The sequence below is a fragment of the Sus scrofa genome, chromosome 18 (genome assembly GCF_054392235.1).
Source record: "Sus scrofa isolate SSC_HxYL_T2T_F1_AM1 chromosome 18, Sscrofa_HxYL_maternal_Yorkshire_Landrace_v2.0, whole genome shotgun sequence".
Taxonomy (NCBI): Eukaryota; Metazoa; Chordata; class Mammalia; order Artiodactyla; family Suidae; genus Sus; species Sus scrofa.
In genome coordinates this window covers 59,097,666-59,116,424 of record NC_139400.1, presented here as the reverse complement: position 1 = coordinate 59,116,424, position 18,759 = coordinate 59,097,666, and the positions used below count along the sequence as shown (strand labels likewise).

Below are 18,759 nucleotides of genomic sequence, written 5' to 3'. Positions count from 1 at the left end.
TCCGCCACGCCAGCTCCCCGGCAGCGCTTATTTTAAAATCTGCACCCCCCCAGCCCCTGGCACGTTTCAGGGTGCACCCAAAGGTCCCCTCTCCTGCCTCCCTCCCCCGCTCCTCAGCCCGACGCCCTGGGATGGTTTATCCAAATCCATTTAGCGCGCGTCAGCTTAGGTCCCTTGGGTCACTATAAATAACTGTTGGCAGCCGGCTTTGGGGCAGCGCAGAGCGGGTGCCTCTCTTGTCGCCGTCTGTCCCCGTGGTGGCTGGTCCACCAGGAGATGGAGTACTAAGAGCACTGTTTCACCACCTGTGAGGACCCCAAATGTCACTGGGGAATTCCTGGAGAATCCTGTCCTTGTCCTTCTCAGCTGGGGGACCCTGCTTGGCTTCAGGGCACACGTGGGGCACTGCCTCCAGAGTGGGAGGCCCTCGTCTGTGCTGACTGCCCTGTTCTCTCTAATAGCAGAGGTGACCCCTCCTTTCTCCCTGTCGGACTGTGAGCTCCTGACAGGGTGAAGCCTTTGTCACTAGTGCATCCTCAGAACCCAGCACCTTGTGTCTCCTGAGGTCCCCTCTTTGACCTGCCTTTGAGGGGCCCTGCCTTTGAGGGGCCTGACCAGAGCCCCTGGTTGAAGTGCAGGTGTCTCCGGTGTGTGGGGCCAGGGAGTCGCCGCCCCGACAAGAGAGGCCCAGCCGCGTCTGGTGTGGGTGTATGTCCTTCTGGAGTCCATCCACCTCAGCAGGTTGTCACGGGGACACCCAGGGCCAGGAAAGCCCTCACCCCACATCCTGAACAGCTGGGATGCTGGGAGAGGGGCACAGCACCTCTGGATTCTTACGCTGCGTCCATCCCCCGCTCTCTACTTCTCAGCAATCTCTGTCCAGCAGACATCTCTCTCTGGGCATCTTCTAGGCGGTTCTACCCCCTGCCTGCCCTCCCAGGAACACTGGTGAGCCCACACCCACCCTCTCCTAGCAGCCTCCAGTATGGATGGGGAGGTCGTTTCTAACCTCAAAGGATTTCCCATTGACGGACCTCAGCCTGGTCACCCTTTCTGGTTCCTTTCAGTCCAAGCCCCCCTCCCAGGCCAGCAGATTCCAAACACGACCACGGCCTCCTTCCTGAGACAGTCGTGGTGAAGTCACCCGAGAAGGTGCTCGAAGGAGCCTTGGAGCTGCAGCTACCTCCTAAATGTGCTCTGGGTGATGCTCAGGGCGAGGGGCCTGGAACCAGCGCTGCCATCTCCCGCCTCACATCCCCTGACCCTTCCAGCAGACTGGCCACAGCGGCCGAGGATGGCTGTGCCTTGAAGACACACCCAGGTGAGGACAAGCGGTGAGGCCTGGCACCTTTTTTTTTTAGGTCTGCACCCATGGCACGTGGAGGTTCCCAGGCTCGGGGGCTGAACTGGAGCTACAGCTGCCGGCCTACACCACAGCTCATAGCAACGCCAGGTCTTTAACCCACTGAGCGAGGCCAGGGAACACACCGCCTCCTCATGGATACGGTCAGGTTCTTAACTGGCTGAGCCACAATGGGAACTGCCGGCACCCTTTGTGAAGTCACTTGTCATCCCCGAAATGGCCAGGAACCCGTGAAAAGCCGTCCAGGGAAACTGCTGGGGGGCCCACCTTCCTGACGGAGAGCTGTGTCCTCTGCAGCGTAACTCAGGGACCCCTGAAGTCCCTGTGTGAGAGTGACATCCTGGTGGCACGGGATGCATGCAGGACCCCGGGGGGTCCGGCAAGGCCAGAGCCACACTCTTGAGCAGGGGGCTTGGCTCCTGCCCGCTCACCCACAGGGCGGAGAGCACCCCCCTTGGAAAACACCCCAGCATACCTGCCCAGAATCTAATTCCTTTTGCATTAAGGAGGAAAAAAACCCTGCCATTTAGAGAAAGCAGGCGGGGACACACTTGCTTTGGCTCAATGAGGGAGACGTGTTCCCTCGGGGGAGGCCGCTTGTCCTTAGAACACCTGAGAGGGCGTGGATGCGCTTGAATGAGCAGCCGTCTGTATCTGAGCGTGTCTGCTGTGGCCACCCTCCTGTCATCATCCGGACCCTTTCATCCTGCCCGTGGCTGGTGCCCTCCCTCTTGAAGACACTTGTCTCATTAGGATGTCACAGAAACCTCACAGGGCCCCCTGCAGAGAGGAGGTCTGCCGCCCGCCCACCCCGAGTCTGGATTAAGTGTCCGGGCCCCATGGCATCTCTGGGCATCAAGAGAGCGGGGCGCTGGGTCTCCCTGCTGCCACCAAGCCCCCCCTTCTGGGGCTCGAGTGCCATCTACGGAGCCCCGTGTGGCCCCACCCACCTCTCCCAGGAGCTGGCCCGAGGACACGCCCTGCGGCTGCTTTCTTGGGAGGGACCTGCCACTTTTGTGACCACATATTTATCGTGTAATTGGTGGGCTGGCGCCGGCCTCTCCCACCAGCCAGGGGTCCTGCTCTGCCTGATGCCAAATCCTAAGTGATGAGAGTGATTGGCAAAAGTACCTGTCACACAAAGCCCTTCCTGCCACCAGGCTCTCCCTGCAGAGGAGTGTATAGTCAGATGCTGCCTGATATCTGGTGCCCCTAAGCCAGCCAGAGACCCTGGCACAGACGTGAGGACGCCGAGTCACCCCAGCACCTGACAGTCTGGCACCCGAGGGAGGCAAAGGCAGAGCTGTGGCTCCGATGTCCCAGATAGTCTTCTTCCTGCCAGCCCCGGCAGGGGACAGCAGTGTGTGAAGGGGCCAAATTGGCCAGTTTGACCCCCTCCACTGCTGCTTCTCTGCCCACCGGTCATCTGCTTGGGCTCATGACCCTCTTGCCCTCAGTTCCAGGAGCAGCCCACCTCCTCCAGAAACCTCCCGGAGGCTCCGAGCTGTGGTTTCGGGTCAGCCGTCCAGGCTTTCAGTTGGGAGAGCAGCGCAGCTTCCTAGCATTTGGAGAGGAAGGTAGTTGGGGTTGGAGTTCTTGGCTTTTATTTAATTTCTTTTTATTTTTTTGTCTTTTTAGGGCCATTTGTGGAGCACATGGAAGTTCCCAGATTATGGGTCAAATCGGAGCTGCCAGCCTACGCCACAGCCACAGCCATGCCACATCCGAGCTGTGTCTGTGACCTATGCCACAGCTCACGGTGACACCGGATCCTTAACCCACTGAGCGAGGCCAGGGATCGAACCCGCAACCTTGTGGATACGAGTCGGGTTCCTAACCCGCTGAGCCACAGCAGGAACTCCTCTCTGCTCCTTTCCTGCAGAGATCCCAGGACCTTTTCTCTCACCTTCCACAAATCCTGTTCACGGGCCTCACGAGCCCCACACAAGTCCGCTAGGAGGGAGCTAAGGAAGGCCTGGGCAGGGTGCCTACCTTGGGGGCTAGAGGATCATGCGTCTGAGAGTCCTGGAGGCGGAGCCCCTGAAAGTCACTGGGCTACAGTCTTTCTCCAGTTTAATGGCCCATCCAACATGTCATGTGGGTCATTTGATTTCCTGGCAATGGCTTTGACGAAATGAACTTCCGCCGAATGTAACTCCCTGTTGAACTTCGCCACCTTCTTCTGGACCAGCCTGCACTTCCACAGTGGCCCAGGGTCACGCCACCAGAGGTGGGAGTCTTCCCTGCAACCCGACAGGGGAACTTTGTCCCCAGTACAGAGCGGGGGTGCAATAAGAAACACTCAGCTGGAAGCCACGTTTCTGGCCAAAGCCTGAGGAACTCAACAGCCATCTTCCCCGAAATTTTAGTCTCTGTTCAGAATGCCTGAAACTCACACATTTACCTCAAAGAGTTTGCATGACACCCGCCCATCCTGTTCAGTGCACGCAACACTGCACACGAGAAATAAAACCTGTCCATTTTGTGTTTATGAGGTGCAGGCTCTGTGTGCATTTGGGCATCTCTTCCCATGATAGCCCTATCAGCCAGGGGCTGTTACTTACCCAGTCTAAAGAGGACATGAGGCACAGAGAGGTTGAGTAACCTCCCCAAAGTCACACAGCTGGGATGGCTGGTGCTGGGCAATGTGACTCAGGGTCTTACCACTCTCATGGCATCCACAATCCTGGACCTGCCTCCAGGCTGGACCACCCGGAACCATGCCCACCATGCATGATCCATTGAAACTGGGTGAGTTTCCCTGAAGGCCAGGGTCTCGGCAGTTGTGAGGCTCAAATGCAAAGATACGCATGAGATTTGTGAATGATGAAAATGTCCGAGGGACAACCTAGTGGCATAACTGCTGCCAGAGGCGCTGCCTTTGGTTCTCACATGAGGTGCCTACCCTCCTTAAGAAAATGGGAAGAGGATGCTAAACTCCCCCCACCGCCCTCCAGGGGAACAAGGGAGCCAAAGGCATCATACTATTTTTTTTTTTGGGGGGGGGAAGCTTTTGTTTGTTTACAAGGAGGTTATCAAAAGCTGGTCCTCCCAGACCAGCAGGACACAGGTGGCCCATGATGTGTCCATCTGCTCACCTCTGATGGGAGGGGGAGCTCCCCGGAAGAGCACAAGGTCCCCTTGGGACCTTTGCAGCCCCTTCGGCTGGGGGTCCACATTTCCTCCATGTGACACGACCTTCACTCAGGACAGAGCACATGCGTGATGGGTTAGTTCGCTGGGCCCTATAGCAAAGGACGGCAGACTAGCGGCTTGAACGACAAAGCTGTATTCTCCCACAGCTGTGGAGGCCAGAAGTCCAAGGTCAAGGGGTGTGTGTCGGGGGCGGGGGGTGGGGTGGGGGGAAGGCTCCTGCTGAAGGTACCAGGGGAGGATGTGTTCACGGCCTCTCTCCTGACTCCCGGTTCCGCCCTGACTTGTGGCAGCATCACTCCCGTCTTCAGGGTATCCTCCGTGTATGTGTGTGTGTGTGTGTGTGTGTGTGTGTGTGTGTGTGTGTGTCCAAATGCCCCCTGTGCATAAGGACACCGGTCACACTACACTAGGACCCACCTTACTCAAGAATGGCCTCAACTGAATGACATCAGCCTCAACCTCATTTCCAAATAAGGTCACGTTCGGAGCTACTAGGGGTGTTAGGACGTCAGCATGTGAGTGTGGAGAGGACACAAGTCAAGCCACGACAGAGTGAGCGTGCAGCGTGTGTGTACCTGACTGTCTCGCAGACAACGTCCCCGGTGTTCAGCCTTGGCTGCAAACGGCCCATGGGAGGCCTTCTCATTTCCACCCAGCAGATGGGATGAGAGAAGATGAAGCCACCAGCAGTACGGGTCCACACCGACAGGACCCACCCCTACCGCCGACTGGAGTTAGGAGCTCTCGCATGTCCCATCTCTGGCAATGTACAAGCACCTCCAGTCCTCGGCTTCTTGGTCAGTGAAACCTTTTCTCCAGGCTGCTGTGAGGCACAAACGGGATGATGGATGTGACAATGACCTGCAGGCTCTGGGAGCTTTGCCAGGAGGGGCACGGGTGGCAGCAAGCAGAGGGCATGGTACCCACTTGGGAACCTCTTCCCATCATGTCCGATAGACAGCCTCACAAGCCCAAACTAACCTCTTACATTTGTTGGGCGAGGGAAGAGCTTGCTACTGACTTGTGAACTTGGCACTCAGAGCACTTTATCTTACTGCTTTCATTCTTGTGTCGTTTGATCCATTTTTGGATATTATTCAGCTTTCTTTTCATACAATCGTTGGAATATAAAAATACACCCCACCATTCACCAAGAGAATCAACCCCCCCCCTTTTTAGGGATGGGGGTGGGGGTGGGAAGCAATTAACCTGGGGGTGGGGGAGTTGGGAAGCCTTGCCAGAAGAGGTGCCATGTGTGGGCAGAACATGCCAGAAGGAGAGACCGGAGGGCCACAAACATGTGCTGGTGTGAACTGCTGGGGACACGGAGTGGAAGTGCTAAGACTGGGAGGTGCTGTCGTGACAATGATCAGAGCTGATAAGGGATCACTTTGGACCTTTTACACCTGTGGCTCGATTAACACTGATTCCAGAAAGACACGAAACTCTCCCCACAGTCTCATCTTTGTGCCCACGAAACGCTGCATGGTTCTAGAACCCCTGGAAACCATGAAGTACGGTGAAGACAGACCCCAGCCTGGGCCACATGAATTAAATCTTTCTGTCTGGAAGTGGGCCCTGGGGGGGACCTCCTGCAGGGGGCTAGCCTCCCGGTCTCTGTGATATCCTGGGACCTCCAGTTCCCCGACCTTACATGTGGGGGTCCACTCAGGAGAAGAGTGATGACGAGGGGACAGGGGTTCTGCCGTGAGAGTTGATATCTCTCCACTGCCTCCCGGAGCCAGCTGGGATCCTCACGGGCAAAGGGGGACAGAAGGACCCCCAGGGGCCGTTGTGAGCCCCAAAGGACATAACGCGTGTGAAGGTGACGGCCGGCACGAGGCCCCTTCCTCTAGTGAATGGGTGTCTGAGTGTCGGCAGCGCGCCCCACACGCACCATGACAACAGTCCCCGCATTTGTCAGCTTCCCACCGCCTGGGTTTCCAGCTTCCTCTCAGGGCAAACGGCAGCGTCCCTTTGTCTCCCTGCACCAAGAGCCTCACACCCGACGCTTCATCGCCAGGACTCTGACCTGGCTCCTTCCTCACCCAGGCTTCAGCCGCAGCCCCCAACTCGGGCTGGGCGCTCTGCGTGTCTGGCCTCACCGCTTGACCCCTGCTCCTGCGCCCCCGCAGCCCTCGCTCTCGCTCTCGGGGGTTGCAGGAACCAGGGCAGGACTCGCCCACTGCCCCGCCAGGCGGAGGGGCTGGCGTGCAGCGGGGCCGGGGGAGGGAGACTTCGCGGTCCACCACCTTCCTCCCTGCCCCCCCCCCGGGGGGGGGTCCTTGGGCATCTCTTCCCTTCGCAGGGCCCTGGCTACGGATCTGCAGTCGAGCGCGGATCCCACTTTGAGTTCCCCTAGAATAGAAGGACCTGGTCTTATCTGGAGGGCGGCACATTGGAGAGGGTAACCCCCCTCCCAGGGGAAGAGCGCAAAATATCAGCAGCCTCTTTCACGCCCGGAGAGAGCCTGCACGGCTGGGGGCCCTGCGCCCCCGCGGGGAAACTGAGGCGGGGAGGGGCGGGGTGGGCGGCCGAGATCGCGCGGCCCCTCGGGCGGCGGGGGGCGCGCCTTGCGGAGTTGGGGTGCGGGCCGGGGCGCGCGCGTGGGCCTCGCGCGCCCGGGCCCGCGGCTCCGAGCTCGGCTGTCGCAGCGCGGCCGCCGGAGAGCCGCGGCCGAGGCGCGGGCGGCGCCAGTGCGCAGGCGCGGCGGGCGGGAGGGGACGCGCTCGGGGCGCGCGCGCGGGGCAGCCGGCGCCCCAACTCGGCCCGCCGCGCCCCGGCGCCTCGCCGCCCGCCCGCCCGCCCGCCCGGCGCCCCGGCCGGCGAGGGGCGCGCCCGCTGCATGGCGCTGGGATGGCGGGGGCGCCGCGCGGCCGAGGCGGCGGCGGAGGCGGAGGCGGAGGCGGCGCGGGCGAGTCTGGGGGCGCCGAGCGGGCGGCAGGGCCGGCTGGCCGGCGCGGGCTGCGGGCGTGCGAAGAGGAGTTCGCGTGCCCCGAGCTGGAGGCGCTGTTCCGCGGCTACACGCTGCGGCTGGAGCAGGCGGCCACGCTGAAGGCACTGGCGGTGCTCAGCCTGCTGGCGGGCGCGCTGGCTGTGGCCGAGCTGCTGGGCGCGCCTGGGCCCGCGCCCGGCCTGGCCAAGGGCTCGCACCCCGTGCACTGCGTGCTCTTCTTGGCGCTGCTCGTGGTCACCAACGTCCGCTCGCTGCAGGTGCCCCAGCTGCAGCAGGTCGGCCAGCTGGCGCTGCTTTTCAGCCTCACCTTCGCGCTGCTCTGCTGTCCCTTCGCGCTCGGCGGCCCCGCCGGGGCCCACGCCGGGGTGGCAGCGGTGCCGGCGGCAGCCGAGCAGGGCGTCTGGCAGCTTCTTTTGGTCACCTTCGTGTCCTATGCCCTGCTGCCCGTGCGCAGCCTGCTGGCCATCGGTTTTGGGCTCGTGGTGGCCGCCTCGCACTTGCTGGTCACGGCTACCCTGGTCCCCGCCAAGCGCCCACGTCTCTGGAGGACGGTGAGTGCCGCCGCCGCGCGCCTGATCGGCCCCGGGACGCACCTGCCCGGGAGGGATGGGGACGCTGAGAGAAGGGCGCGCAGGTGCCGATTGGGCAGATGGGGAAACTGAGGCCCCGAATTGGAGGGGGGACGTTCAAGGTCACTCAGAGAATTGGGGACAGTAGAGACTCGCATCCTGGGGCCGGACTCTTCTGAGTTACAGTCCACAAAGCGCCCCTGGGTGTGGTGGAGTGTGGAGACGGGAGGCAAGCGTGGGGAGAGCCAGGATTGGCCCAAGGTCAGGCAGCTGGTGAACGTCCAAGCGGGGTCTGCCGCTCTCTGGCTGCACCCATCTCCGCAGGAGGGAAGAAGAGTCGGCTCTGGAGCGCCCAGGCAGGCAGGGTTCCTGCAGCCGGCTGTGCGCGCAGCCCCCTGCTCCTCTCCGGTGCACCTGGGGCGAGTGCCAGGCTCTCACAGTCCCCTTCCCAGCCAGGCGGCCACGCGGGCTGTGAAAAGGGGACAAGGACTTTGGCCCCCTCCAGCTGCCCTGGCGTCCAGTTGTGGACCCATTTGGGGTCCAGAAGGACACAGTTTGCCAAGGTCGTCCGGGGCTCTGGTCCCTACTGCCTCGCTCTGCCGCAGCTGGGACCCGGGCTCTCAGCTCCTGAACTTTGTCACTGTCTTTCAGGGTCTGGCAGGACCACGGGGAGGACGCCAATGCTGGCCACTTCCTGCGGGCTCCTCCGGAGCCCAAGGACCCCAGGGATCTGAGGCAGATGTCTGGCAGGGCTTTTGCAGCTTCTCTGTGCAGCCAGACTATCCCATCTGGGCTCGGGGGCCCTGAGAGAGGGTTTTATTTGTGCCTCTGGCTGCATTTTGGCAGGAGGGTGCTGGGAACTGGATTGGAGGAGCCCATCCAAGGAGAGAAGGTGGCCGATGGAGGAGGTGGGGAGACAGGGGGTGAGGGGAGGAAGCTGGACAGGGCTGCCTTTGGGAAGAACAGCTGGGGTGGGGGCGTGATGGGAGTCAGACGGCTGGAGCCTGGGCCCCGCCAGGAGCCCACCACCCAGGGACCAAGGAAGGTGCCCCCAGACGGTGCTGGCCAGGTTGCATGCCATCAGAGGGGCCATGGGACACGGAGAGACAATGCTGGACCTCCATTTCAGGGCTGCTAGAGGACAGCCTGTGTGTGTGGGGGGGGAAGAAAGCAGGGGTGAAGCCAGAGAGGAGGCAGAGATAAAGGCGGAAAAAAGGGAAGGGAGGGGGAGGAAAAAAGGGAAAGGGGCCAGAGGCTGCATGTCCCCAGGGAGGGGACAGGGAGTGTTCTGGACGGTTGGTTCTCCAGCAGGCCTCCCGCCTCGCATCCTATGGGTGTCCCGCGGGGCTTGCTGGATGTTCTGGGGGGGGGACTCCTCTGCCTCTCCCTCCTCTCCCTCCTCTCCCCCGCAACCCTTCCATGTGCTGTATGTTTGCCCCACCCCCACCCCCCCCCCGCCCCGCCCCAGGAGGTACAACGGACAACCTTTCTATCAGGACCCGAAGGTCAGCCCAGAGGCCAGGTCCGCTCCAGGTGGGGAGGGGGAACCCGGACAGGCCCAGGCTGCAGCCTCCAGGCTGAGTTCTGGAGCCCGAGGTGGGGTTTGGTAGCTGCTTCAGGGAAAGGCTCTCCCGGTGTCTCATCCTTTTGCAATAGCGCATGTTCTGTGTAGCCTATAGTCATTCCTTTTAGAGAATTAAAAGATTAAAAGGGAGAGAGCAGGTGGAGAGGGTAAAGGTGCCCTGGGCATTGAGAGCCCTGCCCCTCCCCCAGGATAGGGTGAGCTCCTGGAATCTGGAGGGGAGGGGAGCCCATCCCAGGAGCAGCTTTTTAGGGAGCAGACATCTGGGGTTCCCTGCTCCTGGCTGGGACTCCCTGGGCCACGCAGGCCCTTTCCTCACCGAGCCTCAGTTTCCCCACCTGCCTAAAGGGCATCACATTGCCCCTGGGGGGCTGTGGCGAGAGTGTAAAGTTGGTTCTGGAAAAGCACATATTTGAAATCTTGTGCCACCTCTCAACCGTTCTGGTTCTTTACAATGTTGGCATTCAAGTCCACGAGTCCATGTAGGTGGTGGTGATATTGACAGATAGATGGGGTTGGATTCGAGAAAGCATATGGTGATCAGACCGCAGGATGCTTCTGGGGTCTCCCTCCCAATTAGGAAATTCGGGGAACCTGTGAAATCTGTCTTTCGTGAGCTCTGCCACTTGGTACTTGAGATCGGAGAAGAAAATGGCCCCGCATTGATGAAGCCTGCCCGTTGCCAATTCCCAGTTCACTGGCCCCCCTGCCATCCGGCAGTGCTCTCACCTGCCAGCGGCACTGCTCCCTCCTTGGGGATGGAATTTCGGGGGCGGGAGCCCTGCTGGGCAGGGGGTGGAGGCTCAAAAGAAGGGAAAAAGGGGCTGGGAGGGGCAGGCAGCCTGCAGGGGTGCTGCCTTTGCTGCATGTATGCCCCAGTAGGAGGGAGCCTGCGCTGGGGATTGAGACCTGGGTTCCAAAGCGGGCTCCCAGAATCCCTGCCCCTCACGGGAGGCTCTGGGGTTTCCCTGCAGCAATCCTGTGCCACCCTGGTGTCTGGGGTTCTGGAGAGGCAGCCCTCTGCTGGGCTCAGGAGAGCCCAGGCCAGCCCAGATGCTGGGAGGCGGATGGTGTGCAGAAAGCCTGCGTGTGACTGCTCAGCTGAAATTCGGGGGGCTGGGGCTCCACCCTCCCCCAGAGGGTGTGCCTGCTGCTGCCTTCCTCGAGAGAGAAAAGAAATGGCCCTATTCCCGCCTAGCCCAGCACCAGCGATGAGCCCCATAAATGTGGATCAGACCGGGTCCCTCCCTCCTCTGGCCCCTCTGCTTGTACCTACACCCAGTCACTCACTTTGATTTAACTGAGCCACTGAGCGGCAGAACTAAAGGCCCACTCAGAGCTGGCAGTGGTGGGTGGGCTGGAGAGCCGGGCCTGGGGGATGGGTGCAGCCGCTGAGGGTCCTGGGGCTTTGAGGGTGTGGGGAGGAGGGGAGGGGGGAGACCAGACATCAGACACGTTCTCTCTGACTCACAGAGCCTGGAGGGGCGAGGCTGGGGGAGGTGACTGCTCAGGGACAGGGCTGGGGAGTGGAGTCCGTGGGGTGCCTGCGAAGGTCATTGCCAGGGAGTGACGGTGGGGGAGATGGGGAGGCGGGTATCTCGGGAGAAAGGTTGCTGGCAGAGGGTGCCCGCCCTGGCCCCTTGGATGCCTTGGCTGTGTCCTCCTCGTGCTGGCTCTCTCCTCACAGTGTCGTGCCCAGGGGGCGGGCATCGCTGCCGTTTCTCAGAGTGGGGGATGGGGGTCCACGGCAGTGTGCAGCTGGCAGCACCGTTTGGTTGCCTGTCAATGTAAAGGAAATAGGTTTAGTGCCTGATGAGTTCTGAACCACAGCAAGGATCACAGAAATCACAGCTCTCCGGGGAGTTCCTGTCGTGACTCATGGGTCACAAACCTGACGAGTATCCAAGGATGCGGGTTCGATCCCTGGCCCCGCTCGGCGGGTTAAGGATGTGGCATTGCCGTGACCTCTCGGGCAGGTCACAGATGTGGCTAAGACCCCGCCTTGCTGTGGCTGTGGTGCAGGCCCGCGGTTGTAGCTGTGATTCAGCCCCTAGCCTGGGAACCTCCATATGCCACAGGTAGGGCCCTAAAAAGCAAATAAAAAAAAAAAAAAAAAAAAAATCACAGCCGTCCTGGAGAAGTGGGGGCTGGCTAGTGTCCCCTACCCCGGCCCTTCCCATTTGAGCCCCTGAGGAAAACTGGTAGGTGACCTCTCTCACCATCACTGGTACCCCTGGGCCAGCGTGTGCCAGCTGCTCACAGGGGCTTTGACCCTTGGCTCCCCTCTCCACCCCAACTACTCCTCTTCCAGGCAGGCCTGGGAGGGGCATGTCTGTTGGGACCTGTGCCCCTCCTGAGCCCAGCCCCTCCTCTGGCTGGACCTCCTCCCCTCTGGTTCTCTGCATCCCCCGTCCTCCCGGCCTCCCTGGACCGTCTGACCAGTGGCCTCTGCTGCCCCGCTCCCCGTGGGGCCCGTCTCCTGTGGCCTGGCTCTCTCCCAGGTGGCCCTCTCCTGCTGCACCCCCTTCCTGACTCCCTGACTCCCCGGCTTCCGCCCCTCACCAGGCCTCCCCCTCTCCCACTCTGGCTGGGTCCTGTCACCTGTTTGCTCACTAGCCCGTGTGGCCGCCTACCTTGGCTGACAGGGCTGCCCGGGCAGGGCTGAAGCAGGGAGAGGGGCAGGTGGCTCCCGTGGCCCAGGCTTGTCCTTGGCTGGACACGCTCCCCTAGGCCTCCGGTCGCTGGGCAGGGCTCAGCCCCACAGCTTCTGCTCTTACTGCCCCTGGTCTCCCATCCCGCCGGTGTCCAGTGCCTCCTCCAGGGTTCCAGGTTCATGTCTGTGGACCCTGCGCCTCCAGCCCCCTTGTCTGATGGGCGGTCCCCTCCCTAGAACCAGTCTCCGTCGCAGCTTGTGTCAATCTGCCCTTGCGCAGCCAGCTCTGGCTGTAAGAAGCAGCTGGAGTCGCCCACACCCACGACCACGGGAACTTAGGGAAGGGGGGCCCAGAGGGGGAGGGGAGGCATCCTGCATCCTGGCATCGGGTGAGGGTTCTACCTGCTCCCCTCCAGGCGGTCCTGTGAGCCTCAGGCTTCTATGTGCTTCCCTGGGATGGGCCAGGAAGGAGCCCCTGTTCTGAGTCTGGCTGCAGCACTGGCTGGACAGCGGTGCTCCACATCTGGGGGAGCTGGGGGCTGGGGGCACAGGAACACCGCCCGCCCTTCAGGACGTTAGTCTTGGGGACTGCAGTCTGTGCTGGGGGAGTGTGTGTGGCCTTTGGCGCATATGGAGGGGACAAGGCAGACTGAGGGCTCCGAGTGACTTCCTGGGGACAGAGCGCTCGGGCCCAGATCCTGGGTGGATGAGGCGGAGGGGCTGCTGGGCCGTGCTGGCTGACTGAGGGACTGGCTGGTTGCCGTGGGACCATGGAGGGAGGGGCAGGCAGGCCAGCTGGCCCTGGGGCTGCAGGCCACAGGAAATATTTGGAGGCCTCCCCCGAGCCGGACCTGTGGGGAAGTGGCTGTCTGCCACTGTCCCCACTCACTGTCGGAGCTGCGGCCCGCCCTTTCCAGGGGCTCCCAGTGGTTCTAGGGCCCTTTTCCTGTCACGTGTCTGAGATCCAGAGGGCCGGGGCCCAGCTCCTGGGTTGACGAGCCACCTGTGCTGTGTTCCCGCAGGCTTGGAGCCCAGAAATGTCTTTAGACCGTCTCCTGACTCGGGTGGGGTGGAACGCCTGGCACCTCTGGGCTGCGCTTGGAGCAGGAGAGCCTCAGGCACAGGACTCACTCTGTGCTTCGGTGACTTCTGAGGTCAGGCCCATGGTTTTGTCAGAGCAGGTGCACCCTCGGGTCCCATCCCTGCAGGGCGGGGCTGGTGCCCAGGGAGGTGGGAGCCCCTCTGGCCATCACTCGATTGTAGGGATCTATGCTTTTCTCTGCCTCAGTGATCCGCGTTTGGCCTGGTTTCAAACGTTTGAAGAGATGCCCGGGATGCTGGTGGCAGGCCGTCTGTCCAGATTGAATGTCTTCTGGCTGTTTCCATTGCTTCTGGCCAGCTGTGCTGTCCGGAGCACTTCTAGAGCCCAGCCCAGCCTGGGTCCCTGACAGCTACCACCAGAGGCCCGTGTCTGCAGGGAGTGGCCTCCCCAGGTCCATGGCTTCGCTCGTGTATGTGCCAGGCTGGGCAGGGGCTGGGGCTGGGGCAGGGAGGCCAGCATGGCAGTCCAGGTGGCCTGGGCAACGCCCCCGAGGGAGATCCTGTTCCTGCCAATGGCAGGCACCTCAGTTTGCACAGAGGCTAAGCCAGGCGGGCGGGGGAGACCCTCCCTACCCTTAGGCGCTGGGTTCCACCAGCTCCCGACCTCAGACGCCAGCCCTAGAAGTGAGTCCCGGCCCCAGGCTGTGTCCAGATGGGGAGATTGTGGGGGGGCTGTACACATGGGACTCAGAACCGTCGGGGGGACGGGTGACAAGGGCCGGGACCCCCACTGGCTGGGTCCCTCTCCCCTCTGTGCTTTGTCAGGTTCATTTCCAGGTGCGGGGCATGGCACAGGGCTGACTCTGCCTTCCCATCCTCTATAGCCCCCCCTACTGCCCATGTCTGTGTCCCTCATGTCCTCGTCCTCCCTGGGTCGTGCTCTGTCCCCTTCAACCCCGGACCCTGGCTTTCTGGACTGGGGGGTGGAAGATCTGCTTTGATATCTGAGCTGCCCTCAGCCCAGGGCCCAGCTGACGCAGAAGAGCTTCCCTGCTGCCTAGGGCTCTGGGCGGGGCCGTGCGGAGCGTGGCTGCAGCTGCGGGTGTGGGGCCATGCGTGTGTACACGCGTGTGAATATGTGTGCATGTGGATGTGTAGTGCATGTGCATCTCTCTGTTCACAGTGGGTGCCAGGATGTCCACGTGTGCACGGACCCTCATGTGCATGGGTGTGAGTGTGTGCCCGTGTGCGTGCACACATCGGTAGCATTCAGAGGCCTGAGTCCCACCCCAGCCAGACCTGCAGAGTCTGGGTATCTGGGTTGGAGGTCGCCCACTCCCCTCAGAACCCAGCACCCGCCTTGTGCCAGGCTTGGTGCAGCGCCTGTGGTCTGAGAGGGCCCACAGCCTGGGCACAGGGACAGCAGGCAGGGCCATCGTGTGTCTAGGTCTGGAGGTGGGGCACTTGGCATGGTGGGCGATTGTGTGGGCTGTGGGGCTGCTGCAGGCCGAGAACCGGGGATCCCAGGCGAGGGTCCCCTTGTGCAGGAAGAGAGGATGCCCGGGGAGGGGCCTGGGTGCAGGGGGACAGGAGGCCACCGAGGGACCCCAGGGTTGGGACTCCCGCCTGTGGCGTGTCAGGATCACCAGACATGCTGGGACCTTCTCCCTCCGTGCATGCCGGGCAGAGGGGCCATCCTCACCCGTGGGCACATCCCCAGTGTGAAGGCAGCTTTCTGTCTTGACGCTGCGGTTCAGAGTAACTGTCAGGTTTCCTTTGCTGAAGGAGGCTTTCCGGGAGCAGAGCCGCCTCCAATGGACGAGTGGGCCTTGCTGCACACGCAGCGGCCCTTGGGGGCCCATGGCACCACGTGCCCAGGTTGGGGGAGGTCAGATGCCACACTCCAGACAAGAATGGAGGCCCTCTGAGGACCCTGGGACCCTGGCCCTTCGGCCGGCCCTGCTGCTTGGCCCCTTGTCCCCTGCGCCGTCCTCCTGGCGCCCTTCTCGGCGGCTGCCAGCGAGCCCGTGTGAGATGCACCTGCCACATCTGCACCCACATCTGTACAGCTGGGTGGGGCGTCTGCTCTGGGACACTCTGTCCCCGCTGGGCGAACTTGGCCGTGAGCACTGGGAGGGCAGCGGGCTTCCTTGCAGCCTCGCGCTGGAGAGGCGTGAGGACCTGCTCTGAAGTAGTGCCTTCTCCTTGGCGCCCTTGCCTGGTTTCCTTATGGGAGAAACAGTTCCTTGTTACGAGAACACGGTGCCTTCCCGAAGCCACGGTGGCCGAAGGGATCTGCAGGGCACCCGCTGGAGCTTCTTTTCCAAGGTGGCTGCTTCCCCAGATACCACGAGGCCTGCCGCGTGGGTAAGATGCTTGGTGAGCACATCTGGGGAGTCACTGGTTTAGCCTAAGGGTTTGGAACTATCTCTGTTACGTGATCTTCTTTTTTGGCCACGCCTGCATGTGAAAGTTCTCGGGCCAAAGATTGAAGCAGAGCCACAGCAGCCACCTGAGCCGCTGTAGTGATAACACTGGATCCTTCACCCACCATAAGAGAACCCATCTGATACGTTATTTTAAAGCCAATCTTCACTTCCAGAAGTTCCAAGGGGTTGACAGGTACTCACTGTGTCCCCGGGGGACCCTGCAGTGGGACCCATTTCTGAAGTTACTTGTTCAAGGGTCAGAGATGAGGCGTGAGCTAAGAGCCTCTTTGTGGCTAGAGTCGGTGTCCAGGTGTCTGACGGTGAATGGAGCTGCTGAAAGAGTGCAGGTGCTATGGATAGGTGGGTGGGGACTTGGGGGCACCCAGCTTGCTTGAACCAGGGCTGTGCCCCAGAAGGTGGCGAGCCGGGGCCAGCACCAGGAAGTGCCCTTAATGAAGAGGCTGAGGGTGACATAGCACTGCACCCTGGTCCCCCCCTGCCCCTACCTGGGTGTGGCAACCACAGCCTGGCCGGACTCAGCTTCAGCGCTTGGAATCCCCAGTGGCTGGAGCTCAGAGGAGCGCACCAGAATCTTCTCCTTGGAGTTCCTGTCATGGCTCAGTGGAAATGAATCCGACTAGCATCCATGAGGATGCAGGTTCGATCCCTGGCCTCGCTCAGTGGGTTAAGGATCCGGTGTTGCCGTGAGTGTGGTTTAGGTTGCAGATGCGGCTCCTGTGTTGCTGTGGCTGTGGTGTAGGCTGGCAGCTGTAGCTCTGGTTCTACCTCTAGCCCGGGAACCTCATGTGCCGCAGACATGGCCCTTAAAAAACAACAAAAAAGAATCTTTACTTTATAACTTGTTCTTATTTTATTTTTATGATTGAAACTTCAAAGGTACATGGAGTAGAGGGACCAGCAGGGCCATTTCTTGGGTACAAGCCCTGAACTCCAACAAGCTGTCAACATTCTACCCTTCTTCTTTCAAGAGACAGTAATCCTGAAACATTTTTATTAATTTGAAAACAGAGAGCTAATAGGCAATTATGTTAATTTGACAAAACACTTGTGAGTGATGTTGAAAAGCCAGCCAGGCTTTTAAAAAATGACAGGAGCACCACCCAGCCTGGTGACAGGGCAGAGGCAGGAAGGGGTCCCAGTCAGAGCGCCTGCAGGGAGGCGCTGCGAGGGACCTCTCGTCCACACCGCTGGCTCTCAGCAGGAAAGGCTCCGAGTCCTGTGCTGGGACCATCTGGGCGGAGGCAGGATGACAAGGGAACAAATTTAGTGGAGAAATTTGAATACTAGATGGGGTGCCTCAGGATTGGGGGGTCAGAAGGCTGCAGAGTAAAGGGAAGGAAGCCCTTGCAGGCAGAGGCACCAGTGAGAGAGTGTGGTGCCTGGGAGAGTGTGGTCTCCCCAGAGCTTCACACTGCGTGCACCCCGCCTGGCACACCGGGTGGGGGAAGGGGACAGAGAGACCCTCCTGGGAGAGTGGGCAGAGCACAGAGTCTTATTTTTATTACAGAAATTTGCTGTGGAGGTGGGACCCTGTCCTGGAGACCATGGGGTTGCGAGAGCAGTGACAGAGGGTGCAGGTGCAGTGGGATTTTGAGAGCCCTGGCCAGGGGGTGTGGGTGCAGTGACCATGGATGATGCTGGTCCCAGCAGATATTCTTCCGCTAACATTTGAACTGTTTTCTTAATTGCCACGAACCTTGTAAACTGGTTTTTTCTTTGCCGTGTGTGTTATTTCCCCTTAGAAGGGTCCCTCTGAGAAGAACACACATCAGGCCACTGCTTTTCCTGTTTAACTGTCCAGTGTGTAAATCCTAAGTGCCCTTCATTCCTGAGGTGCCGGGGTGTGTATGTGTGTGTGTGTGTGTGTGGTCCTTCCTGAAGCCCCTCGGGGATGGGCTGGGGTCCGCTGGGTCCAGGTCTGACCTGGTGCTTAGTTCTTTCCCCGTCTGGCTTCTCGTCATGTACTTGGGGCTGACCACATGCCTTTGGGGCGAGCCCAGAAGAATTTCACTGCAGGACAGAGGGCCGGGGACGTGAATGTGTGAAACTCAGGTCACATGTGCTTCAGCACCTAAAGGGGGCTTGGCTCCATCTCTCAGCCCCCCCGCCCCCAGCCCTGTTCTGAGGTGGACCCTTCCCCCTGGAGGAAAGGGAGGAGTTTCAGGGGTGAGGGGCTCAGGGTCGAGGCTCTGGCCCTGTGTCTACCTGGACGTGTCACCGTGCTGGGGGGAGAACTCTTGGCCAGGTGGGATCAGGCCCCGCCTGCCTGAGCCCTGTGGGATTGGCGCGAGCCTGGGTCTCACCCCGGAAGCGGTGCAGGGCAGACCCCGCCCCTGGGTCCCCATGGGGACCAGGGCCCTGAGCAGCCCCTTGGCTGGGACCACAGTAGCCCCAGTGGTCCTGGTGCCATCACCCCTGGGGAGAGCTGCCCCAGGCAGGGTGTGGTCCTGCTGATCCCTGGTCATAGTTTATGGGCAGCTGTGTGCCAGCCCCAGCCTGGCCTCGGAGCCCAGAGGATGGGCTGCCTTGCCACACTGAAGAGGCATCTGTTTGGCCAGTGTCTGCTGCCAGAGGGTCCCCCAGGAGTGGGGGCACTTGGAGATCCCCCAGGGAGGCAGTCCACAGAGGGGCGTTGAGATGGGCCACGAGCCTTTCCCACGTGGCCCCCACAGATGCCTGGGCACAGTTCCCCTGCGTACCATCTGCTGATGGGGCAGGAAGCCTCCAGCTCACCTGGCCTGGCGAGATGAGCGCCGCCTTTGGTGACCCCGCCCCTACTCCCCTGCTCCAGGTTACCTTGCCTGGCCTGGCTTCTTACTCACCTGGTCCAGGTGCCGTTCTGGGGAACTTCCTGGAGAGCCCACGTTGACCTGCTGCTGTTGCCTCCTTGCACTGAGCAGCGAGTGACGTCAGGATCCCCAGGGACCTGCCAGGAGCAAGGCTGGCCTGGACTGGGCCTCCCCTGAGGAGGGCCTGGGATCGAACTCCT

At 61.3% G+C, this 18,759-nt stretch overlaps 1 protein-coding gene across 5 annotated transcripts in view; it reads left to right on the top strand.

The window, feature by feature from the left end:
• Positions 1-7,240: 7,240 nt before the first annotated feature.
• The window catches only part of ADCY1 (adenylate cyclase 1), a 100,044-nt gene continuing 88,525 nt past the window's right edge, over positions 7,241-18,759 (top strand). For all 5 annotated transcript variants that reach the window (XR_014833224.1, XR_002340263.2, XR_014833226.1 and 2 more), the window contains exon 1: positions 7,241-8,026. Coding sequence is in view for 1 of the 5 variants with exons in the window: in XM_021078661.2 (XP_020934320.1) it covers positions 7,376-8,026 (651 nt within the window). In the remaining 4 variants the exon portion in view is untranslated. The remainder of the gene's footprint in view (positions 8,027-18,759) is intronic.